Source organism: Clupea harengus, chromosome 14 (assembly GCF_900700415.2).
Source record: "Clupea harengus chromosome 14, Ch_v2.0.2, whole genome shotgun sequence".
NCBI lineage: Eukaryota > Metazoa > Chordata > Actinopteri > Clupeiformes > Clupeidae > Clupea > Clupea harengus.
In genome coordinates, this window is record NC_045165.1 from 24,444,650 (window position 1) to 24,472,356 (window position 27,707).

At 43.1% G+C, this 27,707-nt stretch overlaps 2 protein-coding genes across 4 annotated transcripts; one reads left to right on the plus strand and one right to left on the minus strand.

The window, feature by feature from the left end:
• Nucleotides 1-7,666: 7,666 nt before the first annotated feature.
• Nucleotides 7,667-14,332, minus strand: mtfr1l (mitochondrial fission regulator 1-like). 3 transcript variants are annotated; one of them, XM_012823819.3, is made up of 8 exons: nucleotides 14,170-14,332; nucleotides 13,020-13,162; nucleotides 12,792-12,899; nucleotides 12,593-12,702; nucleotides 12,197-12,408; nucleotides 11,525-11,888; nucleotides 11,265-11,408; nucleotides 7,667-8,850 (listed from the first exon to the last, which is right to left on the minus strand). In XM_012823819.3, the coding sequence occupies exons 2-7, from the start codon at nucleotides 13,032-13,034 to the stop codon at nucleotides 11,306-11,308; spliced, it is 912 nt and encodes a 303-aa protein (XP_012679273.1). In that variant the 5' UTR covers nucleotides 13,035-13,162; nucleotides 14,170-14,332; the 3' UTR covers nucleotides 7,667-8,850; nucleotides 11,265-11,305. The 3 variants fall into 3 exon arrangements, with proteins under 3 accessions (XP_012679273.1, XP_012679264.1, XP_031436477.1); XM_012823810.3 differs by having other exon boundaries at nucleotides 11,265-11,411; nucleotides 14,170-14,331; XM_031580617.2 differs by having other exon boundaries at nucleotides 11,265-11,411; nucleotides 14,222-14,327.
• A 419-nt stretch (nucleotides 14,333-14,751) lies between these two features.
• On the plus strand, nucleotides 14,752-27,658 carry si:ch211-15d5.11 (nuclear receptor coactivator 7). Its single transcript, XM_012822832.2, has 16 exons — nucleotides 14,752-14,907; nucleotides 15,637-15,825; nucleotides 16,507-16,709; nucleotides 18,996-19,066; nucleotides 21,218-21,325; nucleotides 22,209-22,382; nucleotides 22,736-22,867; nucleotides 23,277-23,461; nucleotides 23,650-24,029; nucleotides 24,276-24,432; nucleotides 24,717-24,933; nucleotides 25,169-25,285; nucleotides 25,538-25,690; nucleotides 25,962-26,057; nucleotides 26,258-26,331; nucleotides 26,431-27,658. Exons 2-16 carry the CDS (start codon nucleotides 15,761-15,763, stop codon nucleotides 26,564-26,566), a joined length of 2,268 nt encoding a protein of 755 aa, XP_012678286.2. The 5' UTR covers nucleotides 14,752-14,907; nucleotides 15,637-15,760; the 3' UTR covers nucleotides 26,567-27,658.
• The last annotated feature ends 49 nt before the right edge of the window (nucleotides 27,659-27,707 follow it).

The following is a 27,707-nucleotide window of genomic DNA, read 5'->3' on the forward strand; positions in this document are numbered from 1 at the left end:
CTGTAGAAAGCAAGAAATTCAAGCAGCCACTGCAACGAACGCACATCGACCCAATGTGAACCATAGCGTACGGGACATGCTGTGCCACCCCACGCAGACTGTCTGCTGTGGAAACGCAGCGGGAAGATAGATAAATGTGTTAAATGAATCTCCTAAGAAGCCGTGTCTGTGCTAATTAAGTCAAGCTAATGAGATGTTTCAAACCTCAAATCCCGGCAGGTCATCTTACTGATGAAATACGGGGGACTAATAGGCTACCTAGTGAAGCACCGCAATATAGGCTAGTTCTCAAAAATATACCCAAAATATTTAATACGAGTTTTAAAGCCAACTCCAGGAACTATTTTCTCAATCCGTATTTCATCAATCTACTTCCACTAGTACACATTTGTGATGAAAGTGGCGATACAATAATTTAATCTTGTGTTAGTAATGTCGTCACAGCCAGAAATCCAGAGTTAAAAATAGAGTACCACAACACATGGAAGTAAATAACATGCTACAAGTGCACTCTGTCCATCACGAGAAACATTTAGTTATAAATGACAGTGATGAGCGCGAGTTACTCTTATTCCTGGGAGCCCCTCGCGTGTCTACTGTCATGACGCATGACCAGCCCCCCTATGACCGCGCGGTCGGTTCCGCGGCTGGCGGTCATCCTCTCTGTGCACCAGGCAGCGTTAATGAGGCTGCAGACGAGAGCTAAAAACAGAACACAGCGGCTCTTGCTCCCCCGCCTCGCTAAAAGCATTTCCACGCAAAACTTACTTACGCTGAGCTGGGAGCCTCTCCATCCCAGTGAGCTTGTGCGCAGGCACACAAGGGCCTCTTGCGCCTTTGTGGCCACACTGGTGGAAATGTTTTAGGGGGACTGTACCCATTTCACAGCATTTTAAGTCTCAAAAGGAACATACCTTTGTAACTTCTGTCGCGTAGGGTCTCCTTTCGCATAGAGATAAATGTTACGACCATGGTTTTGTCAGTGGGATGACACATGCTAAGGAGTCTACTATTTGAAAAAAAATACAAAAAACCTGACATATACACTGGTTTCACTATAGGCATTGCATGAACGGAAAAGCAAACAGACAAATCATAGGTGGAAAGGGACTTGGCATATTGGAATAGATCTGCAACGTAAAGCTGTCCCTGGGTTATTAATAGAACCCCTGCGGAGTTGAGCGTTCAGCATCCGGAGTACCCAGGGATGTGCTCTAATAACCCTTATCTAAACCCTCGCTAATGATCCCATGATATGAGCAGCAGCATACCTTTTTGTGGGTATACACAGGCTTACATGCAATAGATTCTTGTGTACAAAGTTTGGACTGCAGGTGTCTAGAGATTATGAACAGGATCAGATGTTACTGTCTAGTCATCTTCACAAAAGGGAATATTTTACTTGCATGTTAAAGAATTTATATAGGAAGGCCTAACCAAAATCAACAGGACTCAACAAGTCGTTTTAAAGCTGCTTGTTGGCTGTAACAAGACGTTTACCATATAAGCAGTAAACTGAATCCACTCTGATTCCAAGTATGATAGAATGTCCTAGCCCTGCTGTACTAAATTTGCACAGAAATGGACACAAACACATGGTCCAATATCCTATAAATAATCCTGTGTCACAAAGGCATGACTCATCTGTTATTTGTTCTGATGTAATAAACTTCTAGCCATTCCCTATCATTCATATTGTATTAGGGCTAAATTTGCTCTTTGGGTGCATCTGGCATAAAGTGGATACGTATGAGTCAACTCTGGTGGTAAGTGCTGTTGTTTGCTGGTTCTTGCTGTTATGTTCCTTAAGCACCGTGCCTGTCACTCTCAGCAGTATTGGTGTGAAGCTTAATTTGAGGTTATGTGTTAATTTGACTTGATATGATGATGATATCGTGCCATTTAAAGAACATGGAAAACTAGTACACCAGGCCCATTCAGGGACATAAGAAATAGACAATAAAATAAAAAAAATTATGATTATTGACACAAAATATGAGATATACTATATACACAAAAGATCGATGAGATATACTAAAGATGCACCACATATGGATGTTGTGAACTACAGCAAAAAGATCAGCTCTGGCTTCACATCGTATAGCACACCTAGCCATTTTTAGAGATGCGCCTTTGACAAGCCACAATAAAGCACAACCACCTGCCTTTTCTGGGAAAGTCTGCTCTCGGCTGATAACTGATCACAACGTGTGATCAGTGCTTGGGTCAGGGAGTGGGAGGCTGGGACGCGGTGAATTCCTCCGGCTTGCTCCCCTCTCCCCTTTGATGGCAGAGGGGAGGCAGCTGGCTCCGTAAAGTGAGCTGGGGCCCAGCCAGGCCCAGCATGAAAGCAGTGGGCCCAAATCAGGCTCTGAGCCACAGAGGTGTGGTGCTAATGCTAACGCTAACGCATCCAAGAGGAGCAGGGGGAGAGATTGCCCAAAATGGCTCTGTCTGTGTTGAGAGCTCATGCTCCAGTTAGCCAAGCAGATTTGGTGAAATTGAACGCCTTGAGCTTGTGCTGATGCTTCAAATGAATCACCCGAGAGGAAACGCCCAAACAGGAAAGCTGAATGGAAAAATCTGAAACACCTGTAATGCAGTGGAACGGATCATGAAACGCAATGCTGTGCGCTAAAAAGTCATGACTACGTGTTTAGGGTGTGCTGAACTAGTTCCTTTCTCAGAATCCAGCTGGCACACAGACAGTTACAATTTTCTGTTTCATTTCCAAGAGTCTTTCGTGATCTTTGTACACAGCCCAAAATAGACCATGCAACACCTGGCCATGCCTATAAATAAAGGGACCACTTGCTGTTCAAAGGTGAGGTCTTTGGTCTTCATTTTGCCCGTGTCTTCCTCCTCTATGCCAGCCCTGCTGTCAGAGCAACTCCACGCCTGTCTCTGTTCCTGACATGTGGTGCTTCAGCTCCAGCTGAGCCTAAATGAGCAGGGGATCAATGCCAGCATTCCATCCAACTGACATTTTATTATAACAACAGATGGAGGGATGGAGGGAGGGATGGATGGAGAGATGGATGAATGGCCAGATGGATCACAGATTATGATTTCAGCTTGTAACATACATGTGCTTAAAATGGATTGTTTCCTTTCAGGTGCCCTATAAAGATATCCAACCCAGAGCCACACAGGAGGGTGGGCGTCTGATCTTCTCCCTTATGGTTTCTCACTCGCCTCACTGGACAGCACAGAGAGACAAGGAGATCTGGTCCTCCCACACGAGCAGACTCACAAAGTGGAGGATTCCACGCAACCCCTCTTTCATCACGTCAAACGTGAACAGCCACATGGGTATATATACACACGCACACACCCACACACATATAAACACGCACACACACACAAACACACCCACACACATTTAAACACGCACACTTTCATCACATCGGCCATTAATCAATGACTGGCTTTCCACCCACGGCCAGCACAAAGCCCAGAGAGTGACCACAGAGAGCCAGCCTGGGGGCTGCCTGGACCTCTGAAAAACACAAAGTAGCAGAGTATGACAAGGGCAGCTAAGGGATAAGGGCAGTGAGGCTAAAGCACACACCCATCTCACTGAAAGGTGCAGACACAGACACAGACACAGACACAGACACAGACACAGACACAGACAGACACAAACCAGTGAGGAAGGGGTGAAATAATTCCCCCTTACAATTGGCTGTCTAATTACAGTGTGCTGCTTCAGTTATTTTTCCGATCCGTGCCATTGTTTAGCACAGTCAATGCAGAAAGTGAAACACATCTGGGGAATGTTATGTTATTTCATTTGAACGGGGCACATTTTAGCATGTTATGTTAAAGAAAAACAGTGAATATTTTAAAACAAATAGTTAAGCTGAATGAATTAAGAATGTAAATGAAGAAAGGCTCTTCTTTTGTTGTTCAGAATAATTATACACATTATGCTTTGCATTGGAAACATATGGCACAAAAGCATTGTAGTGACACAAAAGCACACTGGAAAGGGAGCAATGCTATAAATAAGATGTTCTATGGAAAAAGCCTTGATTGTTGTTTTCTTTGTGTTCAAGTGAGTAATGTGTTGTGTGTATTTATGTGTGCTAGTGTGCATGAAGGGTGTATTCCAAAGGCTCCCTACGGAAACCCATCTGTGCATCTTTGTTAAGTGGTATCCACTTGGTTGTGGTTGCTATGTTACCTTCTTTGGACTTATGATGTCAGAAGGCGAGAGAAATCCCAAGGACATATTTAAGTGATCAACCATTTTGTTCAATCTGTAAATGATGACTGATCCAAGGAAATGAAATGAAATGGCATTTCGGTCGGCATACCAATGTCTTGTCAGGACCTAGCTGAATGACTATATATGTATTATTACCATCTTCTTGTCTACACATAGCACTGTGACGTTCACTGAACTCCATCCCTAGAGACAGGGAATGTACCGACCAAACCATCTATGCCTGGTATGTCTAAATTGGCCCAGCTTTCACATCCATTACCAAGAATTTCTTTGTAGTCTCCAAAGGAATCTATGGCAACCAGAATTCTGTGACATTCATGAGGGCTGTCAGGTTCAGGCACTAACTGATTATCAGTAGATTCTGTCCTCTACCCATCTCTGTATCATAAAACCATGTATAAATGTTCCGATTTAGGACGAATTTAGGACATATTCCGAAACAAATTCTCATTCTCATCCAACATTTTAATCTATTCTATGCTATGATAATTCATATTCATGATATCTCATGATATCTTTACTGTAATTGTCTACTAATTGCCAATTGAATTTCCTGTTTTATTTCACTGTTCATCAAACTTGTGATGAGGGAGTGGTGATGTGTTGAAGGGATGCCAAGAAGGAAACAAATGTGGTTCAGTGACACGTGCTGAGCAGTGGCCCTCATATGAAATCAAATCCTTCTTCTCCTGTTAAGTCGAACCCCACCATGTCCTGACTGATGCCTCCACAGAATGTCCACACATCAGGCTCTGACCCATGCCCCAGTGGCTTTCAAATTACATTTCTTTTCGAATTTCAAATTCTTTCAAATGTCGCAGTCATTAGGTTTACACAGAGCAATTCTAGGACTTGATCCTTTCTCAGGGAGTTCATCAACTTCAGGAAAAAACTAAACATCACACCATAAAATCAGTTAGACAGGATATACTTATTCTCATACCTGTAGATTGGAAGTGAACCGTATGAATTGTTGGTTGATAAAGAGAACATGTTTAGCAAAAAATAGATGTAAATGTCCTGTTAGTCAAGTGGACAAAGATGAAACAACCACCATCCTTTAGTAGGCCAGGTGTTGAACCACTACCCCTAGTGGTACAAGTTCAACTATGTTTGTGCAGCCGCCTCACACATGAAACTAGTTCACCTACAATCATCAAATGTGAAACTAGTTTGTTCTCAGACAAATCCTGCCCCTAAAATCAATTCACGCCTTTTTTAGTCACTTCAGCTTGGGGCTGGCTCTGGCTTTTGGTTCAAAACCTGGTTTTGAATGTTCAGATGTGTGAAGACACCCTCCCACTCAGCACCGCAAACAGAGGCAGACTACATTATCAGATCGGATGATTTGAACAATTCATAACCTCACAATCATCTCTCCGATGCCGACAGATTATCTAAGATTGTGAATATTGCATGAAAGTGACCCCAGAGGTCGCTATTTATAGGTTCCCTAACTTGACATTGTGACACGTGGCTTCATTAAACAAACTCTCCACAGACATCTCCCAGCAGCTAAAATAGACAGGATCCGCTTCCTAGAGGTGAGGAGTGACAAAGTAGGCCAAGGACTCACAGAGAAAATAGACTCAGAGTTGCAGATGGCCTGAATCAACTCAGGCCTTCAGGAGAAAAAGGGCCGCACAGAGAATGAGGTTAACTAGAATCTTCAAAGTTACTGATACCTCCAGGGAGAGAGGGCCTAAACATGACTGAGGGAAAAGGGATTGGCATGGCCAGTAGCAACAAGGTGTATCCTCATCCTTGCCTCAGGAGAAATATCACGGCTCTGCAGCCCCATTCAACATATGAAGGGAATGTCAGGCAGCTCATTCCCGTAGCTGTGACTTTATGTTGCACACACAGTGCTACAGGTAGGGAGCACAAATTAGACAACCATGAGGGTCTTTAGGATTGCATTTCTGCCATCTGTAGAAGTATATTATTAAGCATATTGTCTCTTAAACTATACAACCTTTAATGTGAATATTAATGCCTATATAGAGGACCCAGGACATGATTTTACCCTTGCATTGAAACAGGCTCTATTGGTATAAGGATTACACCACCTTGTGGCCGCAGGCTATCACTGCAGGCTAAAAATACAGTGACCCACTCTTAATTAGTCTCTCAGAGACTGCCCTTTATCAGAGTTGTGCAAGACTACACAGTCTTCATTTCCACTAAGTCGTTTCACAAAGCAAGATAAAAACAAGTCCAATGAATTAAAACAGCCAATTTTATTTACCCACAAATGCAAAGATTTACAACAACATATTCATTGTTGACTAAACAAAACATAATTTTCACTGCTTCATTCCCAGTAAAAGATGATAGGTCCAAAATAGTTGAAACATAGTCAAAGCTGCCTTCATGATTACAAAGCAAAAAGTACTTTACAATTCATGATCAGTCTTGGTAAAACTATGAAATACCTTCATATTATAGTTTTTGCTTTGCAAATCATCCTAATGCAACTACAGATCAAAATATATGTTGTATTCAAGTTTCTAGTTATCTTTTCAAGTTTTCTGAAATAACTATGCAGTTCTAAACCAACATGTACCACAATGAAGTCAAACAGGGCAGGCCTGGTTCAAATGATCCAACAGTCTCACACCTGCCTCATACAAACTGAAATGATTTCTTCTGAGGCATCCAGAAGTAACAGAAACTCAAAAGCAGTCAACAGGAGACTGTTCATGAAGTTCCATTACATGCTGCTCCATTACATAACGTGTGTTTGCACAAAGCCTCTTCCAATGAGAATCCAGGACCCCAGGACCCCAGGCTATGTCCTCCATTCCTTTCATTCAGAACATATCATGGGGATCTCACTGTCACTTTAAAGCATTCTCTGCTGACTGGTTTGTCCAGTGGCGTTTTCATGTGTACTCCTGTGGACTAGAACAGAACAGACTTGCACAGAACGGTTTCGAGTCCATCCATATTCTTGATAAACTTGCCTGATAAACCTTATTCAGTCAATTCAGAGTTTGGCAACTACCTAATGAGACCTATTAGATTTGATGAAGATAATTAAATATCCCAAGGTAGAGGATTGGCAGACAGGTAGGTAAGAGCATATTTCATGTGCAGGTACCTGTAACATACAACACTATAGTTCTAGTTGCACACCCTCAACATGTTTCAGAGGGTAGTTGTATTATGGTGATAGTTCCTCGTTAGCATATGAAAAATAAGCCATTCTGACTAAATTCCATTTATTTAAAAACAAACTCAACCATATGGTTGGAGTGAAATGACTTGTATGTTCTATAATGTAAGATGAATACAGGGCAGCGGGCTCAGGTTATAAATGTCACATCTCAAAGGTTACCACTAAATCACACCGCGGAAGGAACCTTTGGTCATATGGAGAGGCAACCGCTTCTAAAGTAAGGCAACAACAGACCAGACCAGACCAGACACAGACACACACAAATTACACAGGCTTTTATGTTGTCTCAACAGCTTCTTTTTTTTGTCATGGCACACATGCAGTTTTGCCTACATACAAACCACAAAAGAAAATCTCCACATTCTCCACAAGGATAACCCCATGGGCTGACTACACAGGCAGCATGACAGCAGCACTTCTTAAAAACAAACGGCACATCATTCACTCCGTACAATAAGTGTAAATACATATACATATATATGTATATACATACATCATCTGCAGAACTCAAGCCAAAGAAAAGAACAAAACCATATTTTCTTTCCAAACACCACAGCAAACAATATGGGTCACATTTGACTGATGTCCTGCTCTAGGTTTCACTGTCCAGGTCTGAATTCTTGTAGGCAGCAAATGCTTGAAATGTCAAAGGTTAAATTCTAAGCTTTCAGGATCTACACATGGTGCATATGAAGAATAATAATGTAGAAAACATCCCAAATGAAGGATAGGGAAATGGAGATTGGATTAAAATATGTATGCAGCGTTTTGCAGACAAACTCACCGTGGTTGGGCAAAGTAAATGGATATAGCATCACAGCACTCATCATTTCTGACTACACTCTATACAGTCTGTAGTTTGTATATACAGTTTCAAGTATGTGTTTTGTTTTTGTTTGGTTTTTCTTAAAAAAGGGGGGAACTCCACAAATAAAATAACATACTGGAGGCAAGAAAAGGAAAATAACGCTTTCTTCCGATTCTGAAGGAGGAACAAAAAGAAGAAAAACAAAATGGTCATCAGTCACTGATTTTGTAGGGCATCCTCAACCTCAGGCATACTCAAATGGGTCTCATCTGTCCAGACCACCTTGTCAGTGCTAGGGAGAGGATCTGCATCACGAAGAAGCGATTAGAACCTAACTGCTATGCAGGACTGAACTCTACAGTGAATGATGGGGGATGGGATGGGATGGGGCATGACCGGATCCAGTCCAAACGGCTGGGCAGAAACAAACTGAAAGACTGGCGCTGTGACACCTCCTTCCTCTAAGGATAATCTGCAGTCGGAGGGTATGGAAGGTGGGACAGGGAGTGTTGATCAAGGAAGGAGAGCAGTCCTAGCCCCCGGTTCCTGTGCGGCATCCTAGAGCTTGGGAGGGGAGGGGAGGGCCACAGTCAACCCGCCGGAGAAACGATCAGTTGAGTTATTGGGTTTCTGTGGGAACAGAAGCAGAAACAGAGAGCACATAAGGCACTGGCTGAGCTTTACTGATGAGAACATACTGCGCTCCATGCAATGGACGTTTTTTTTTTACTATTCACATGGCAATTCATTGTGCAATTGCCATGTTTTTTTACCCTCTTTAATCAAATGGCCATGCATATACGGCGAAAGAGCACTCCCAGTCATTACATGTCATCCAGCTCTTTTGGTGTCAAAACTCAATTGAGAATGCAATATCAGTCCTCTCATCAAGGCGGGTCTTCAGTTAGGATGTCACTTCCTCATTCACTGACTTGGTTCACTTGAAACCATTCAAGGCCGAGTCTGCGATTCTGGTGAAAGGTTGTCGATACTAGACTCAATTGCAATCAAATTACAACCCACACTTCCAGGCTTATGAAGCACCGTGTTGATTGGTTGGCTGGCTGGCTGGAATTGTTAATGGCTGGGTCCGAGCCACTATGCTTCCCATAGAGTTTTTTGGAGCGCACACACACCAAACAGATAGCCTAGCTAGATGACTGTTAAGAGCACTTCGTTGAATTTTACAAAGTGTATTGGATTAGATTTGCGGACTGTACTGCTTCCACTTTGTATATTGCAATGCCGACTGCAAAATGCATTTTCAAATTGCACATTGAATTGGCAATTGCAACATGCATTGCAATTTCAATAGAGGCCATAAAAACGTACCCATAAACACCCACACTACATATACCTCTCCTTTGTTCATAATTTTGCAAAGCCCAAATGTATTATATATATATATATATATATATATATATATATATATAAATAAATAAATAAATAAATAAATAAATAAATAAATAAATAAAGGCTACTTATGTACACTCAAAACATTTCACATGCATGAAACTTCCTGAAGCCTAAATTCTCCTAAATTAAATTAAATTAAATTAAATTTCCATTAATCTCATTACATCTTTACACTTCTAGGCCATCTGGTCGTGGAGGTGGGACGGGGCTGCTGATTTCCGACAGCTGGAAATCCACTCCTCTGCTGCCTTCAAACAGGTATGCCTCCTTTGAATATCATGCAATTATGGTAACCGCTCCGGTTAAAGCTTATGTGGTTGTTATCTACCATCCACCAGGACAACTGGGTGACTTCGTCCATGAGCTGGACACCCTGCTGTCATCCATCCCTGAGCATGAGTGTCCAATACTCATCCTTGGCGACATGAACATCCACCTAGACAATCCCAACTCAGCTGACTTCCGGACCCTGGTTCACTCTTTCGACCTACAACAGGTCCCCACTCCTCCAACTCACAAAGCAGGGAAAGAGCTTGACCTCATCCTTGCTCGGAACTGCACCACGGACAACCTAACGGTTACTCCTCTGCACCTCTCGGACCATTTCTTCATTCGCTTCGATGTTCGGCTCATTGAGCAACCCTCTGTCCCCCCTCCGATGGTCTCGTTCCGGTGCAACCTCCGCAATCTCTCTCTCACCCACTTCTCCTTTCTGGTTTCTTCTGGTCTTCCACCTTTATCTACTTTCTCTTCACTAGGTGTCAATGATGCCACAGAATTTCTCTGCTCCACTCTGAGCTCATGCCTGGACAGTTTGTGTCCACTTTCCACTAGACCTGCTCGATCTACCCAGTCTCATTCGTGGCTGAGTGATCCACATCGCGTCTGTCTCCAGGTCGTGCCGCTTCGCGCTATACAACCCCAGCAAAATCAGGCCGTACCTAACCCAGTATGCCATCCAGCTGCTGGTGCAAACCTTGGTGAGTTCCCGCCTTGACTACTGCAACGCCCTCCTAACGGGCCTGCCGGCTTGCGTGGTGAAACCACTACAGATGATCCAGAACGCGGCGGCGCGTCTGGTGTTCAACCAACCGAAGAGGGCACACGTCACCCCGCTACTCATTGAGCTCTACTGGCTGCCGGTAGCTGCTCGCATTAAGTTCAAGTCACTTATGCTTGCCTACACAGTGCCTGCTGGTTCTGCTCCCACCTACGTAAATGCTCTTGTAAGGGCAAATGTTACACCCAGGACGCTTGCAAGCACGGCAATCCAGACAATCCTGAGCAGGGGCGTCCCTCTCTACCTTCAAGAAGCTTTTGAAGACCCAACTCTTCAGAGATCACCTCCCTTCCTAAACTGGCACCTTGACTAGTGCTTAACTTGCACTTCAGCAGTTACATTCCTGCACTTCTTTTTCTTTCTATGTCGTTTCTCTATTTTCTTATGTAAAGTAGTATTTATTGTTACACCAGGTTTTTATTGCTCTTGACTGTTCTCTCCCTTGTACGTCGCTTTGGACAAAAGCGTCTGCTAAATGACTAAATGTAAATGTAATCTTTCAAAACTTGACTAAACTGTCCTACTAGGAGGACACAACTAAACATGGAAGGTGTGCTGCACAACTTACATGGAGGGAGGATCTGGGGCAGAGGACACAGCCTACTTCATTTACACCGTGTCTTCGTCCTTCAGGACGAACTTCTTCCTCAGAACCTCAGAGATCAGGGAGGCCGAGTCCTCCTCTCTTAGCGAGGTGCATCCCCGATTGTATCTACTGAGAGGCAGAAGACAGAGTTGCTATGCATTATCAACACAACTTATGGAAATGGTCAAGTACACATGCATCATTAGATGCATAAGAGGACACACTACTGTAGCCAGACTGACCTGTCCTTGCTCATCTTCATACGGTTCATGTCCTTCAAGATGTCCCTGACGTCAGCAAAGCTGGTCGACTTGGACAGCGACACCGTGTCCTCCTCTGCCTCCCTAAAGTCCATGCTGGGTCTGTCGAGGTCAAAGGTGGCCGAGGCAGTCATGGAGACAGGAGGCATGGGGTCGGGCACCAGCTCGGACACATCCTCCTCATCTGGATCCTCCTCCTCTTCTTCCTCCTCCTCCTCGGTGACGTCGCTGATGACGAAGGATGCGGTGGGGTTGGGCTGGAAGGCGGCTGCCTCAAAAGGGGCCAGGGAGAAGCCCACACTGGTGTCATCTGGCGACAGGAGGTCTGGGGTCAATGGGTTGGAGCCTGAAAGACACGGGTCACATTTTTTACTTGTTGTTTTTATAATTCTCAGCATAACAAACCGTTTGCTAAATACTTTCAATAATGTTCACACTCTCGAAGATGTTTTTTTTGTTCAGTTGTTTGTGACTGGCTGATGGTCACTAATAGTGATATCTTTTTGTTTCCAGGAAGATTTTTAGTATGACTGGCAGCGCTTCTATTGCAGGAAAACAACATGAACAAACACTGTGTAATCAGTTCCACTAAAATCTCATTGAAAAAAGCGGCAAGACCCCTGCACAGTAAATGAAGACCACCAAGTGTCCAACCTGATTCAGTTGCAACAAGCTTGGCGATCTGTGCCCGCAGTTTGCTGAGCTCATCCTGCAGTGCTGTGGTGCCTTTCATGGCCGTCACTCCCGGCTTTCTCAGACCCTCCATGCGCTTGCCGGTTGGTCGAAAGTTGGGCACAGAGGAGTTCCTGTGCAGCACCAGGAGAGGTGTAGGTCTCCACTCGTGTCGCAGAGGACGTGCGTCGCTCCTGATAAATGGGGAGATAAACATACACAACAGATCATGATGTCATGATGAACATCAGATGCCTGCAGGCGAATTGCAAATAGTTGATCCCAACTAGACATGCACATGTCTTGTATAATAAGCAAAGAAGCAAGAGGTCTGCCATCCAGCGAGGACTTGGCAGATGCTTTCAGAGCGTCACATACCGTACTCTTGCATAGGTTTCCTCTTCATCAGCTACAAGCCAGGCAATGTCGGCCAGGGTGGGGACCATGGGACCATCCGAGGGTCGCAGAGGGGGGAGACCTGGGAGTTCCTATAGGGGGAAAACACAGAGACTGACTTAATGCCGGTCAACAATTACAGTAGAAATTCAAATAATAGTGCAACACTGTCAAAATGTACCTGAAAACATGCACGGGTGGGTGGTTTGAGTGCTAGAGTTGAGCCAATTCTTCTCACAACACTTCGGGTTGATCCATGTGGCTTATTCTGCCAAATGGGAATCACCTCCTGAAAAAAAGGATAGCGTTAACACATTACTCTTCCAATGTCAATTATTTCAGATACTAATGGTAAGGGAAAAAAATGTATAAACTGTTTCAATGCAGCAGGAGCAATTGGTCTTCTTACCGCCCCAGAATCCATGTCGCACGGCTGTATGAGAAGTACAGCTAAATGTATGACCCTGGATGTCTCTAGATGTAATTTTTCGCTTAGCAGTTACTGGTCATGTCGGAGAGTATGGAAGTCAAACGTTCTTCAGTCAACGACAGCTGGATCAATCAACGTCGAAGAAAAACAACAATATAGGTTACTTGTAAAAGAAACTAACTGTCAGTCAAAGAAAACACTAACTTGTTTCAAAATGCAGCTTTAGCAGCATTCTCCAGTAAAACAGGTGTAACAGTTGTTATAAACACATGTGAGTATGCAGAACAATCAAAGGTTAACGTTAAGCCTGTTTAGTTAGCTAGCTAGATAAGTTAGCTTTACGAAATTGCAACAATTGCTGGATAGGGATAATGCATGCCTTTGAGTGGAATCTCAACCATGGAATTATACGCCCTTGACTTATAACACTGTATAAAGTTAAAGACCTTTAGCCTCAAAATTGTAACCACTAACGTTAGCTTGAAATGCATTAGATAACATTAGCTTGCTAGCCAAAAAGCTAGCGTCTGTTCAGCTAGTCAACTAGGGCAGCTAACTGTCCTAAACCATCAATGGTGAAAGCTCCGGTCACACATTCGCCATAGCACATATCCTACCGTTGATAAGTATCAAGTTATTCTGGATAAACTGAACAAGATTAATCATTACAACATAATTACAACATTGTCGAATATATTTAACGTTGGACGTGCAACGTAGACTATCGATAGCTCACGTTTAATTAACGACCCTGTAAATAACTGTAACGCAAGCTAAGCTAGTTGTCAAAATCTGCTAGCTCATTTAAAGCGTCTTGGATAGATAGACAGAATAGTGGACACTGTATTGCAAATCACTGAAAACAGCAAAGACGGTACTTAATAGTATTGATGCCTTCAAACAATTGTAAAATTGTGTGCTCTTTTTTTATTAAGAGCCTTCATAAGATGCATTACTTGCTATATACTGTTGTAACGTCACTAATTGTAAAGAGGAAAAAAAAAGTTATCTGCTAGCTATGATAGCTATCACTAGCTACATTAGCAGGTCAGGCAACACAAACAAACTGCAGAACGTTACAATACTTGCTGGGCTAGCGATTGCATTTCCTCCAATAACAAATATTTACCATGCAGAAACTGTATCAATTGAAAGCGTTAACAAGCTATGGTTTAACACACGTGTCCAAAAGACGTCTGACTTCTGTCCTATTTGATCTATCCTCGGTTGCAAATTTCTCCCCTTTTCACCAGTGATACCCGTTGTCCTCGTTAGCTGCCTTATCCAAAAGACAATTATTTCATTCTATCTTCTGATTGGTTACTGGTTTTCTCACAACATTTGAACTACCAATAGAACGCGAGGAACTACGATTGTGGAGGTTCGTCACAAAGCTGTGACCTCTTCCAAAGGTTGATCAAAACACAACAAAATTCTGTTATATTGTGGCTCTCCCGCATCTCTACATGTATTTATGTGTGATGAACTAGCTACTGAAATTAAATTGAGCTGTAAATGCATTTAAAAGGCTTGGTTACCGTTTTTGTTTCAACAACAAAATTGTCAGCTGCAAATATACTACTATTGACACTATTACTAGAAATGTACTACTATTTATACTATTTTGGTGGTTTGTATGTTATTTGTGTTATAATCCTTAGAAATGCGGTTTGGTATGCCAGGAATTCGAATAAATCCAGCTCTACATATGCTGTGTCTTTAAAAGATGATCAGAGGGGCGGAGTCTGTGTACTGAACTTAGGTGTCCACAGGCGGCTAGGCTATGTATTAAAAAAATCACAAAACACCGCAACATGGGGCGCATAATGACATCTGTGACAGCAGGACACTTTGAATAAAACATAAGGTCAGTGAATGTATATTACATTTTCTCCCCAACACTGTCTTTGGTGAATGTACATTACGATGTGATGCAAATCTCTGACTCGTGTATTAGGAAATGGGGTGCATACCAACATTTGAGGCAATGAATAAACGATCTGTAAAACATCTGATTCATGTAAACGGAACTAAACGGAATTACCGTACATACGACGTTATATGGAGAGCTCAGAATATATTGTTTGCAGGTCCCACAGAAAAACTGGCTATGGAATTTTCTAAATGTTCTAGATCTGTAGGAATTTGAGCTTGAATGCTAGCTACCTCGTCGCAGCAGACGACATAGGCTGACTTTGAATTTCATGATGTATAACGTCCTCATTTAAACTGTTCTATTATACTATACTACTATACCCAACTGAGAGGCGACTAGGAGATATGAGACACGACTGGGCCTGTTCACAAGTTAGCAAGAGGCTTTTTGCGAAAGAGAAAGTGAATTATACAGTGGTTAGAATCCAGTATTTCTGACGTGTGAAGCCTTAACAATGTGACACTGAGTCGGCCTAGAGAAGAGTTGAGTCAGCCTGCATGAGACTATGCCTCAGTTCATTTCACTCTGACTGTACTGGGTGGGGAAATACAGGCTGGATTTGTCAGGTACAGATTTTTGTGGACAGCAATAGGGCAGTTTACTCTTAGGCAGTTGTATGTGAAATACCATATGTAAATATATCCTCTCTCTTGTTTTCAGCTATATGTAACAGGAAGGGAACATGGGTAGAGATGAAGAAGAAGAGGGATACCTGCTGAATGTTTTTAACTCACTGCTACTGAGCATATAAGCAGCCTGTTCTGGACTAGACCTTTTTTCATGGATGATGGATCGGCAACAGCCAAAGGACAAAACTAGGTCCGGCTACTTTGGGAATGTCAAGAACAGGTAAGGACTGTGATTAACTAAGCAATATATATCATTATTAATATGTGTAGTGGACATATCTGTAGTGTTGGTGGTTCAAGCCACGGGAGGTCTGTAGATTTTTCTGTACTCTCTTAGTGTGGCGTGTATAATAAATTGAGCTGCTCAATGCATTTTTTTAGTGAGTAGGGAGAAGACTACTCCTTTCTTCTCTCTCTCTCTCTCTCTCTCTCTCTCTCTCTCTCTCTGTGTGTGTGAGCACCATGAAATGTTTTGACCGTATGTGCCTGTGTGGACTCACTTGTGGGCCTAATAAGGATAAAAAAAAATTGGTTCTGTGTGTGCCTCGATTCTCATCGTCACACACAGAGCTCTGTGTTCAGAAGTCTGTGCTGCAGGTGCCCCGAAGCATTAGCAGGATTGATTTGGCATTAGCTGCGCAGTAACACTGGATTAGGTCCTAAAGAAAAGTGTCAGAGTCAGTTTTGACCTCTCTGTAAGTCCATGGATGCGTTGGCGCATTTGCATGAGGAGGAAGTTCAGTTATAGGAAGCAGCATTCAAATGAGGGTATAAAACTATACAGCTTCAGGGGTGCTGATATTCACTTCCCACAAGGAGCAGATGTTCCACAAGCCAACATCAGGTATTAAGGGTGATTAACTTAAGAATGTTGACAAGATTTATTCCCTTGTGTTCTCAGGTTGGGGTCCAAGCTTCCTGCCGGTGTTAGCCAGCCTCCGGGGTTCAACCCAGGTCCATGGAAACCAGCATCCAGTAGCACACAGACCCAGACAAGGCCACCCAGACAGACCAGGGACACAGCAGCACACAAAGATGCTGGAGCACCCTCTCACCATGTTCCCTTCATCCGAAACCCCCGACTGCGGCAGTACTATCTCAACGGTAAGGGGGTGGGGAAGAGTGACTAGAAAAAAGGGAAGCTCCTTTTTGGAGTGGCAAAAGTTGCGGATGTAAGCAGTGTATCCATCTATTGATTCTTCAAAGCACTTACCTTCCTCTTGTAATGTGCATTTTCAAAGAATACTGCAATTGTGGAGGATGGGGGTTGCATGTCAAAACGAGAGTTGGGGAAATGTGGGGAATGTGTTGTGTAATAATCTGTGTCATTAATCATAAAAACGTCAGAGGAATGTATGCACGTATGCAATGTGAGACGTGCTAGAGATAACCCTACCACAGGCCTGAGATCTGCTCTAAAATATGTCTGTGCAAACACACACACACACAAACTCAGAAATACACGCACAAACAGACACAAACAAAATCAACAGAAACATGTGACTTCGCTTGTCAACTATGAGTTACAAATATATAATAGCACAAATGTCAGAGAAAAAATACAGTGCCTTCCCGAATTATTGGCACCCTAAGTGAACATGAGCAAAACAGGCTATGAAAAAATGTCTTTGCTGTTTCTCCTCTTGGTCTTTCACTTAAAAATATTCACAAAAATCTTACCTTTTCATAAAAGTAAAATTATGGAAAGAAACATTTTTTTGACATTAAATAAATATTTTTCTCCAAAACATGTGTGCCACATTTATTGGCACCCCTAGGAAATCTTATTATTAAAATCTAACTGAAGCACATTTCCAGTCATGTTTTTCATTTTTAAGTTCACCTGTTTGATTAGGAACTCTTAAGTGGTCAACCAGGTCTTCCTGTTTCACTGGGCTATAAATATGAGGTGACACAAGCCAAATTCCCTTAGTCATTCATCACTATGGGAAAGACCCAAGAACACAGTGAAGATGTGCGACCAAAGGTTGTTGAGCTGCACAAATCAGGAAATGGACATAAGGAAATCTCTAAATAGTGTAAAATATCCATTTCCACTATCATAGAAATAATTAAGAAGTTTAAAGCGACAGGAGATGTTAAGAATCAGCCTGGAAGAGGACGTGTGCGTACATTGACCCCACGCACCGTGAGGAGGATGGTTCGACTGGCTAAAGAATCTCCAAGGATCACAGCTGGAGAATTGCAGAGGTTAGTTGAGTCTTGGGGTCAGAAAGTCTCCAAAACTACCATCAGACGCCACCTACATAACCACAAGTTGTTTGGCAGGGTTGCCAGAAAAAAGCCTCTGCTGTCAATCAACAACAAACTGGGACTTTCAATGGGACCAGGCTATATGGTCAGATGAGACCGAAATAGAGCTTTGGGCCGTGGTTGGTCCTTCCACCAGGACAAACCCGAAGCACACCTCAAAATCTACACAAAAATGGTTCACCCACCGCAGAATAACGGTTTTGCCATGGCCATCACAGTCCCCCGACCTAAACCCCATAGAAAATCTGTGGGATGAGCTGAAGAGGAGAGTCTACAAGCGTCGACTTCGGAATCTGAAGGATCTGGAGAGATACTGTATGGAGGAATGGTCTCAGATCCCGTGCCATGTGTTCACCAACCTCATCACGCATTATAGGAGAAGACTCAGAGCTGTTATCTTGGCAAAGGGAGGCTGCACAAAACATTATATGAAGGGGTGTCAATAATTGTGGCACACATATTTTTTTGAAAAATATTTGTTCCATGATAAGAATGTAATGTTTCTTTCAATTATGTTACTTCAATTAAAGGTTAGATTTTTGTGAATATTTTGAATGAAAGATCATGAGGATAAACAATCAAGAATTTTTTTCGCATCTCCTTTTGCTCATTTTTACTAAAGGGTGCCAATAATTCTGGAGGGCAGTGTATATCAGTAAAACAATAAATTAAATTACAAACGTAAATTAAAGTATACTGTATATAAAAGAATGTAGGTTTTCAGGTTTGGATGTTGATCAAACATCTTGAATTACGAAGGTATAGTCAGTGTAGGAAGAAGGACTTAAATCTGTGTCAGTGTACCTCTTAAAAAGCCTTTTTGAAAGTTGTTAGCTCATGCGGGAGTTTCAGTTCCTTAATAAGCATTCATACATTCATAATGTCTTTCATGTGCCTGGGAAGAAGGCCTTGTCTGTTCATCTGGTTAAAAATCAAGACCAGGCCAAATAGAAGAAAGGTCGGCCCAGAGGGACGTGTAGATCATACACCCTAAAGCAATCAGCCTGTCAGGATCAAAGAGAGAATCGGGGGAGAGAATAGTAGCACAACAGCAGCATACGGGGATTGACAAACCTTACTCATGTTCTGCCATGTTTCTGCACTTTGCTGTCACAGAGTCTGCCTGTATGCTGGAAAAAGCAGGAGCCAAGACACCAGAGGGAGCTGACTGCAAGGGAGGCGACACGGTGAGTTGCGTTCTTTGCAGAGGTCGCCTGTACACTCCCTCTTACTAAGCTTTCCCACCCTTAAGATAAGAAACAGCAGCCACCACAAATATTACTGGTCGTGATTACATCATGTAGGGATCGAAAGGCTAGCACAGGGAACTTGTTCAAGGGTCAAAGACTCAGTGTGCTCATGAGGTACCTAAAGGAGCAGACATTGATTTCCAGTCATCATGGATGTACACCATCTGTTTCTAAAACTTCACAATGTCTTCGACAGGAGAGCGCTACACAAGAAGGCACTGGTAAAAAATAAATTATACTTTATGAGGTCTATGGTCAGTTTTGTATCATGTGGACTGAGTGAGAGATTCATCACCCGTTTGGGCATTGGCTTGAGGTTAGCTGGAGGCTTAATTTACACTTAGTGTTCTCTGATCATCTGTAACCTACTTTAAGTGACTTCATGCCATTAGTGAAATAATTCATATCTAAGTTGAATTGCCCTACATACTCACAATGAGAAAATACCATATATTTGTCCATGAGTTATTTAACAGAACTGAAGCCAGTTCAAAAGTTATGAGAACTAAGTAATGTTTAAAGTAATGGTTAAATATTTATGTCTTTTGCTTTTAATGTAATATATAGTGTGTGCTCATTTGGAACTGTGTTGATTATTGGATGGAGTTTAACACAGAGAAGCTATCTTTTATCATTTGTATGTTGTAAATTATGGGATTGTTGTACCTTATGTTTGTATTGTGTACATCAGGACCTGAAGTGGACTAGAATCAGTTACAATAGGCAAATCCCTGACACACTTCCGAAGTGTGTTAAAAAAAACCTTTTTATCTTAGCAATGGGACATTCACCAACCCTGAGTAAATGTCTTTGATCTATAATAATTGATGACCTACACCTTGCACCATGGGTAAAAAGACACACACACTTACAGTATATATTTATTAGTTTACATATGCTCATAAACAAATATCTATTTTTGAGTAAGAACTTGGGCATTTCTCAATATGGAGTGTGTCTAGTACGGTCTCCCGTCTTGCGAATTCGGACCTGGCCAGTTTAGCTCGGGAGGACGGGAGGATGTGGCACACAACACAGTTCTCAGCTCAGATTGGTTCTAGAGTCTAACATGCATTTTCACTTCTATCTTCACTATAATTGATATTTAAAGTACAATGAAATACAATGAAAACATATACGATAATACATCATTCACTTAAAAATGTTGTATTAAAAAAACATTATATATTCACAACATTATGTATTCATTGCCTATAAAAGGACCAGTGGCAAGAATAATTGTGGGACTTCATAGTTATGGTGGAAGTAGTTTTTGCTGAGGGACAGAACAACAGTTGTAATACAAAACTGGTTTGTTCCTCTGCTGCCAGTGCTGCTACTTGCCTCTACTTTGTGTGAAATGCGTTCTGAGATATTTGACAACACAAGCCCACACAAGTCACCCCCTTATGTATCCTTGATTTGAATTTTAAATTTTTTTTTTAAGAATCGAGAACACTTCCAGGTATTTGTACTTGGCTAAATGTGAAGTTGTGAATTGGAGCAGTACTTGAGACAGATTCACAAGTCCATGGGAACGCAAGTGCAGAGAACACATATTGAGAAACACCCCTTTGTTCCTTTCCAGACTGACCTAAATCAGGCTTAGACATTATTTAGGCCATTCGGTCCATCTGTCAATAACAGGCCCTAGGGGAAGGTAACTGGCCAACGTTCAGGGCTGGTCAGTCAAGATGGCATCATGCACGACTATAAATATATATTAAAAAAAAAACTAACACATTATAAAACCGTAATTACTCTAACATAAGTTTATGTTACATTATGACATAATATTTATTTTTTTACAAATGTGTCATCTTCATTGCAATAAGTATAGCCCTGGAAAATCGCTCACTTACTTTTTATTTTGACTGTATGTGAAGCACAGTTCGATACTTGAGGCCAGGCATTCATTGTATAAGTGGTACATTGTGCTAAGACTTGAGGGGCAAGATTAGATATTCTAGGGTAATATCAGAACTTATTTCATGGGTATAAATATCAGTGAAGGTTTTTTTTCTAATAATAAAAAAATTATGTTTGTCTTCGGATACTATTGTTGATTCTTCTTATGCTTGTCAACAGATCCAGCATGATGACACAGTGTTCAGCATTGACTCTCAGTGTAATGCCAACATTCTGAACATGACAGAAGATAGCAAGCCGCTGTCCTCCACATTTACCCCTTCACAAGTAAGAACACATCGGGACCCTCCAACTTCATTATCAAGTGCATACATTTAGCTTCTACTATCGTTCAACACGTCCTGCAGTGTAGGGCAGGCGTATGTTTTTTTTTGTTGTTTTAACTTCTTTTTATTTCCTTTTATCAAATGCAGTCATACAGTACATCACATCCAATCATTTTTAACATGAAATGAAGTTCCACGGGTACAAGTCTTAGGCTAGTGGGGTTAACAGTCCATGGATGTCTTGGGCCCCAGCCATCAGGAGCCAGGCATATCAGCATTGAGTAACACATTAACATTGTCCACAAACACAATACATCACACATGACATTACATTAGGACAATATTCCGAAAGAGAAAGAGAATGGCCTGCAAATGTCCATTGCTTAAAAGGAAAAACAAAGAGAAAAGAAAAGAAATATATATATATATATATTCTGCTTATCATATCAAATGGAAGTGTAGAGCAATGGGGGACCAGTTGCAGGCGTATGTTTTATCAGCACTTTCTAGAAACTGGGCTGTGAAAGACCTTCAGTTGTTTCAAGTGATTGTTACCATTTTGTGGGTTTCATCTTGGGTTTTATTAAAACAGATAAGATGGCATGGTAGTGTGGTAGCACTGAGGAAGTGAAAGTGCTCTGCCCCACAAATAGCTTCTCACATTTACATGGCTTGTAGATCAGTCCCCTCCAGACGCGACCTGGTAAACAGGCCATAGAAAGGCTTCAGAGAGAGAGAGAGAGAGAGCGCGCGCTAGAGAGACAAAGGGGATGTAGGAGTGGCCAGGAGCTGAAGTGGGAGAAAGAACACTGTATTTCAGACATGATTTCAAGGTGTTTTCGTGGGTCATGACATCTCTCCTCTTCTCTTCTCTTCTCTGGAAGCTCTGTGTCCCTGAGAGCAGGCCTTGTGCTCTTAGCTCAGCCTCCCAGGCCGCGCAGCCTGAGCGCAACCCACATCGGGGCCTGGAGCTGTCCGCGGATCCCCCTGCGGCCTCCGCTTCCTCCTGCATGACCCCCGTCTCTCCGTCCACGGACGCGGAGTACGACAAGCTCTTGGTAAGAATTTTCTGGAAAGTCATCATCAGTGGTGTAGGTTAAGACATCTGTCTGTAAAAAGACTAACGTCTGCCTGGCTCTGCATGTACTTCACTCTTGAGAAAAAGGAAGGAAATGGACTTTAAATATAGGCAACGGCAGCTAAAGAACCGTATAGAATGGAAAAAGACGAGCATTCAGTCCAGCCCATATCGGCAGTGTTGGTTTGGACGGTCTTGACCAATGAAAGTGCTCTCTCTTACATGGCAGCGCTGATTTGATCTGAAATTTGCATGCACAGCCACTCAGCCCTGTGGAAATGTGTCGGGTCAGTTGATCCCCATATGAGAGGATAAAGTGGTTGATTTTCTCAGGACGTGGAGGCTGTGCCAATGCCTGATGGGGAGCTGTGTCTGCTGGCTCTCCCACCGGAGTGCTCCCAAGGGGAGGGGCCCAGCTCCATGCAGTACCTCAAGCTGTGCAGCCGCTACATCACGAACCGCAAAGTAAGCACATCACACTTCTGCAGTATGAGAAAGTCAATGGAAAAAAAACCTACAATATTTGAAGAACTGTCTCTGGACTACATTTCTATACATAGGTTTGTTGTGCTAGGTGATTTTCAATGACGTTTGTGCTCAACAGCCAATCAAATTGCAACCCTCCCTTCCATGCTCCTGAAGCAATGTGTTGATTGGTTGGAGCAGTATATGGCTCTGTCAGAGCCACTTTCTTTGTTTTCCCATTTACAGAGCCAGGACTGTACCTTTAAATGTAATTTAAAAAACATGTTTAAAAGGTTACAGTGCTTGTAGCACAATGATGCTTTTAGAAGTCCCGCTCCAAACAAAGGGATTCTGTGGTTTATTTGGCGCTGTATAAATCTGAGCTTCTGACATCCTTTTCTTCCCCCAGGGTGTTGTGTCTGGAATACTGCTGGTGACATCCAATAAGATCTTCTTTGACCCTTGCAAGACCCACCCACTGGTGATAGAGCATGGCTGTGAGGAGTACCTGCTCTCCTCTACTGTGGACAGCCTGGCTTCAGTCTCCTTCTGCTCAGACATCTCCCACGTGCACTTTACTGACTCAACACAGAGGTTAGTACCATCAGCACCAACACACAGAGATCAGAACCACTGCGGGCCTTGGGGTGTTCTTTGGGATAATTCTATGCAGCAATGACTAGTCCACAATGACTGAATATTGTTTCTGTGGCCATTACGAACATTGCTGTCACGTTTATGTTTGTGGTTGTTGGAGCTAAAATGATAATCTAATATTCTAGATGGAAAGGGAAGAGAAAGAAGAGTAAAGGTGAGAAGAGCAGTACCAAACCTCACCACGGGGAGGTGCAGAGTACTGTCTCTCAGCCCAACAAAGAGGCCTCTGACCTCAGGCTGGCCCTGGGGATCAATCGGGAGGGCCCGGAGGGCGAGGAGGGGGGCGGCGAGAGCCGGGACATGGCCGAGGCCGAGCAGCAGCTGAGCGGGAGCCCGCTGGAGGGGCTGGCCCTGCAGACGAGCGGGGCGCTGGGAGCAGCCGTGCTGAGTGGCGCCGCCGCCACCTTCTGCTGTGGAGGGGAGGAGGTGGGCAGCAAAGAGGTCTTGCAGAAAGACACGCCAGAACAGCAGCAGCAGCAGCCGGGTTTGAAGCAAAAAAGAGCAGGTGAAGATTTTGATTTTGTACAACATCCAAATCTGTGCACAAATCTTTAAGGATTACAGATTTCAGAAGGTTCCTGTTAAAGCTTTTGTGGACAGGAAAAGGTTCCTCAGACCTGAAACTTATAGTCATAACAACCCAAACAATACTCTTTTTTGACAGGTTGTATTTTCAGGTTGTGTATGATGTGGCTGTTACAGTAAAGGTACTGTATATACTCACTAACTTTCCTCTTCTGTCTGTGTTAAGGCTCTAGACCCTCATCAGAGAATACGGGAAAGCTGATGTTTGTGCGCTTCAGACACCAACAGCCTTTGCGGAAGAGGAAAGGCATCTCTGGCCTGGAGATCAGAAAGCCCAAGACTCCACCCCCAAGGGATTTATGGTTTACTCTCTCACAGGAGAGGTAACTGACAAAACCGCTGTCATCTATTATTTCCTTTCGAAAAATGCACAGTCACATTTCACCACATGTGCACAACTCTCATTCAGCTGTTCCTCGTTCCTCCATTTGAGTGTTGTCATTTTCAATATCTTCAGTCTCACGATTAAACGATTGTCATGTTTTCGGTTTTAATTTAAACAAGTATCAGTGTCTGGCTGTCACATCATGGAGTCTAGTCTATGAGTAGGATATGGACATTTACTATGAGAACACTGAGACCTCTCCCTCAATGCTCTTCACTGTAGCTCTGACGAGCTGTATGCATACCTGAGCCAATGCAGGCCGGACCTGTGTTTACTGGAGGGTGGGGGGGACGAGGAGGACGAGGAGGAGAGGGACGAAGAGGACTTTGTCCTGGTGGATAACAGAGAGCCTCAGCCTGACGAGGAGAGGGAGGAGGAAGAGGAGGAGGAGGAGGAACAGGGCTCAATCGCAAACAGCCGAGCAGGGGAAGACTGGGAGGTAAGTCACTCCGTTTCTCGTGCTAAACGATCGCAGAAAAGAAATGTTCTAATGTGATTTGCAGTCAGGGGGAAAACAAATGACATAGTGGGGTGGTGAGGTTTGGCATTGTGGTAATGTTGTGCAGACAGAATGGAATGCTGGTTATGTCACTGGTTGACGTTGTGTTTGTGTGTGTGTGTGTGTGTGTGTGTGTGTGTGTGTGTGTGTGTGTGTGGCTCTGTTTTCTTGGCAGATGATCTCTGTGGAAGATGAAGGAGCTCGGGGTCCAGTAGTTGTGGATAAGGAACCTGAGGGACTGCGTGAGATTGTGGAACAGAGCCGCATTCTGGAGGCCTCACATGTCCGAGAGGTAGGTGTGCGGTGGCAAGAGAAAGAGCAAAGAAAGTTTGTGAAAAAAAGGCACTTATTCGAAAAGACTGGAAAAACAAACTTGCAGTTGAAACTTGCGGCAATGATTTATGCCTGGCTCTTTAATCTGTAAACCCTTTTGACTGAGTTCGTCCTCAACACACGTCACTCCTGGTTAACCGTCAGACCTCTTGATGTAGCCCAGAGCATACGTTAACTATCTGGAGAGTGACCATATCCCTGCCTTCCGCAGCTTGCCAGTGAACTGCCCCCTCGGACCGTGGGGTACACGTGGCACCTAGCCTACAGCACCTCACGCCATGGTTTCAGCCTCAAGTCCCTCTACAGGAAACTTAGAGGCATAGACTCGCCAGTCCTCCTAGTCATCAAGGACTCCAACGATCAGGTGATATCTTTGTCTCTAGAGGACCTTGTGATATTTTGTATCAGCTGGCATGTGTGAGGAACTGAAAAAAGGGATCTGGTTTCAGAATCTGTTTCAACTGTGGACCTCAGGTTCAGCTGATTGTGTGTGTGACAGTTTATAGATAAATGTTTGTGAGCATCAGCTGGGCCTGATGTGTGATGTGTGATGTGTTCTGTTTGGGTTTCCCCCTGGGGTTTTCAGTCAAAGTTTTTTTTGTTGGCTTACATAATGTTTTGTTTGTGTGTTGCAGATGTTTGGCAGCTTCCTCTCTCATCCCCTGAGACCGAGTGACAAATTCTATGGCACTGGGGAGACTTTCGTTTACTTGTTACACCCTAGGTTTAAAGTGCGTTAACTCATCATCTAGACAGCTGTCATGATTATTTGATTTGTTTTTATGTGAGTGTGAAGAAATAATTGAAGCAAAACTAGCAAACTAAATATCCTCAAACAACAATGTTCACATTAATATGAAAGACCTCACTTGCAATGAGAGTTGACAGTTTGGTAATGTTATACACCTACTGTGCTCTCCATTCCAATTAGTGTTTCAAGTGGACTGGAGAAAATTCTTTCTTCATCAAAGGAGACCTGGATTCCTTTGCCATCGGTGGAGGAAGGTATATCAATTATTTGATCTTTTTTGCAGGTATGTTAAACTTTATTTTGTATTTCTTTATTATCAACATCACTGAGTACAATGTTTTCCATTCCCCCAGTGGGCATTTTGGTCTTTGGCTGGATGAGACCCTGTACCTGGGCCGAAGTAGCCCCTGTTCCACCTTTAATAACTGCTGCCTGTCTGAGACTGGTGACTTCCGCATCATAGAACTGGAGGTGTGGACATTCTGCTGAGGTCATCATCGTTTGGATCGCCTGGAAGAGGACACGATCTCTTGCTCGGATCAATGTTCTCACAGAAAAAAACTCTAAGGCACAGGCCATACTGCCTACCTCACCTGTGCGTGATGGTCGTGCAACCTCTTGCTTTTCATTTCGCCGCCTATGTTAACGGGTTAGAGCAGCCACACGGCCTGCATCTGAAGCGCGGCTTGAGCCCTGCGGTGGCGGCGGCAGCAGTGTGGCATCTAGAGTTCCCATGCGTTGCCTATTTTTCACGTGTGAGGCGCGCAGTTCTCAGCGAAAATAGTCAATAGAATAGACAAATCTAGACAGGCTGGCAGTAGCAGCGCCACAGCAGCAGCGTAGGCGGTGTGGACACAAACACACACGCACGAGCGAGCTGCAGCAGTTCAGCGAGGTAACCGTCGTGCACAGGTGAGGTAAGTGTTATGGCCCCATCCATCCATCTTTCATGGATGACTCCCGCCTCTCCTCCATAGTCATCCCCTGCAAAATGTACACTTTTACTGTCTATTGTCAAGGTGAATAGATTCTAATATTTATGTGAAGTAACTGTATGCTGTTTCCTACTCAAAGTGAACATATGCGACGTTTTGAATGGCCAGATTGCTCTGGAGATGATTTGGCTGGGGTGTAGGTTTCTTTTCTGTTGTATGAAGAGCAGGTCTGTTCTTTCATTCTTTACGCCCTGTCACTGCAGCCTTAGCAAACAATCTTAACTTCAGACATCGGTACTGTATATAATATTGTATAATAATGAAACTGTTGGCTCTTCTCTGTGGGATATTAACAGCCGATTGCATGCTCTTGCTCCATTTGTGCCACACTTGAACTTCAGTGATGCAACAACTGGACTCATCTTCCATTTTGCACATAGACTAGTGTACATGTTAAGTCTCAAAGAAACCAGGCAAAACAAAAGACTTCTAACAGTGGAAAACTACCATTCTTTGGGAACTCCACCACTAACTTCAACGACATGATAATCCGCAGCTTTTAATATCCAACAGTTGGTTTGCATTAGTCACCCTATAATTCCTGTTCATTTGGCACTGAATAAATAAAATGGACAGTGGTTCTAAATTTACTGTTGAACCCCTTTCTTTTGGCTAACAGCAGAGTCTGAAGCACA

Coding starts and splice junctions, on each gene's coding strand:
- mtfr1l (XM_012823810.3), bottom strand. Junction 12,703..12,791: donor CCACCCGTGCATGTTTTCAG/GTACATTTTGAC, acceptor TTCCCCCTATAG/GAACTCCCAGGTCTCCCCCC. Junction 12,409..12,592: donor GAAACCTATGCAAGAGTACG/GTATGTGACGCT, acceptor CCCATTTATCAG/GAGCGACGCACGTCCTCTGC.
- si:ch211-15d5.11 (XM_012822832.2), top strand. CDS start 15,761: ATGATGGATCGGCAACAGCCAAAGGACAAAACTAGGTCCGGCTACTTT. Junction 24,030..24,275: donor TTTGAAGCAAAAAAGAGCAG/GTGAAGATTTTG, acceptor GTCTGTGTTAAG/GCTCTAGACCCTCATCAGAG. Junction 25,691..25,961: donor TCAAGGACTCCAACGATCAG/GTGATATCTTTG, acceptor TGTGTGTTGCAG/ATGTTTGGCAGCTTCCTCTC.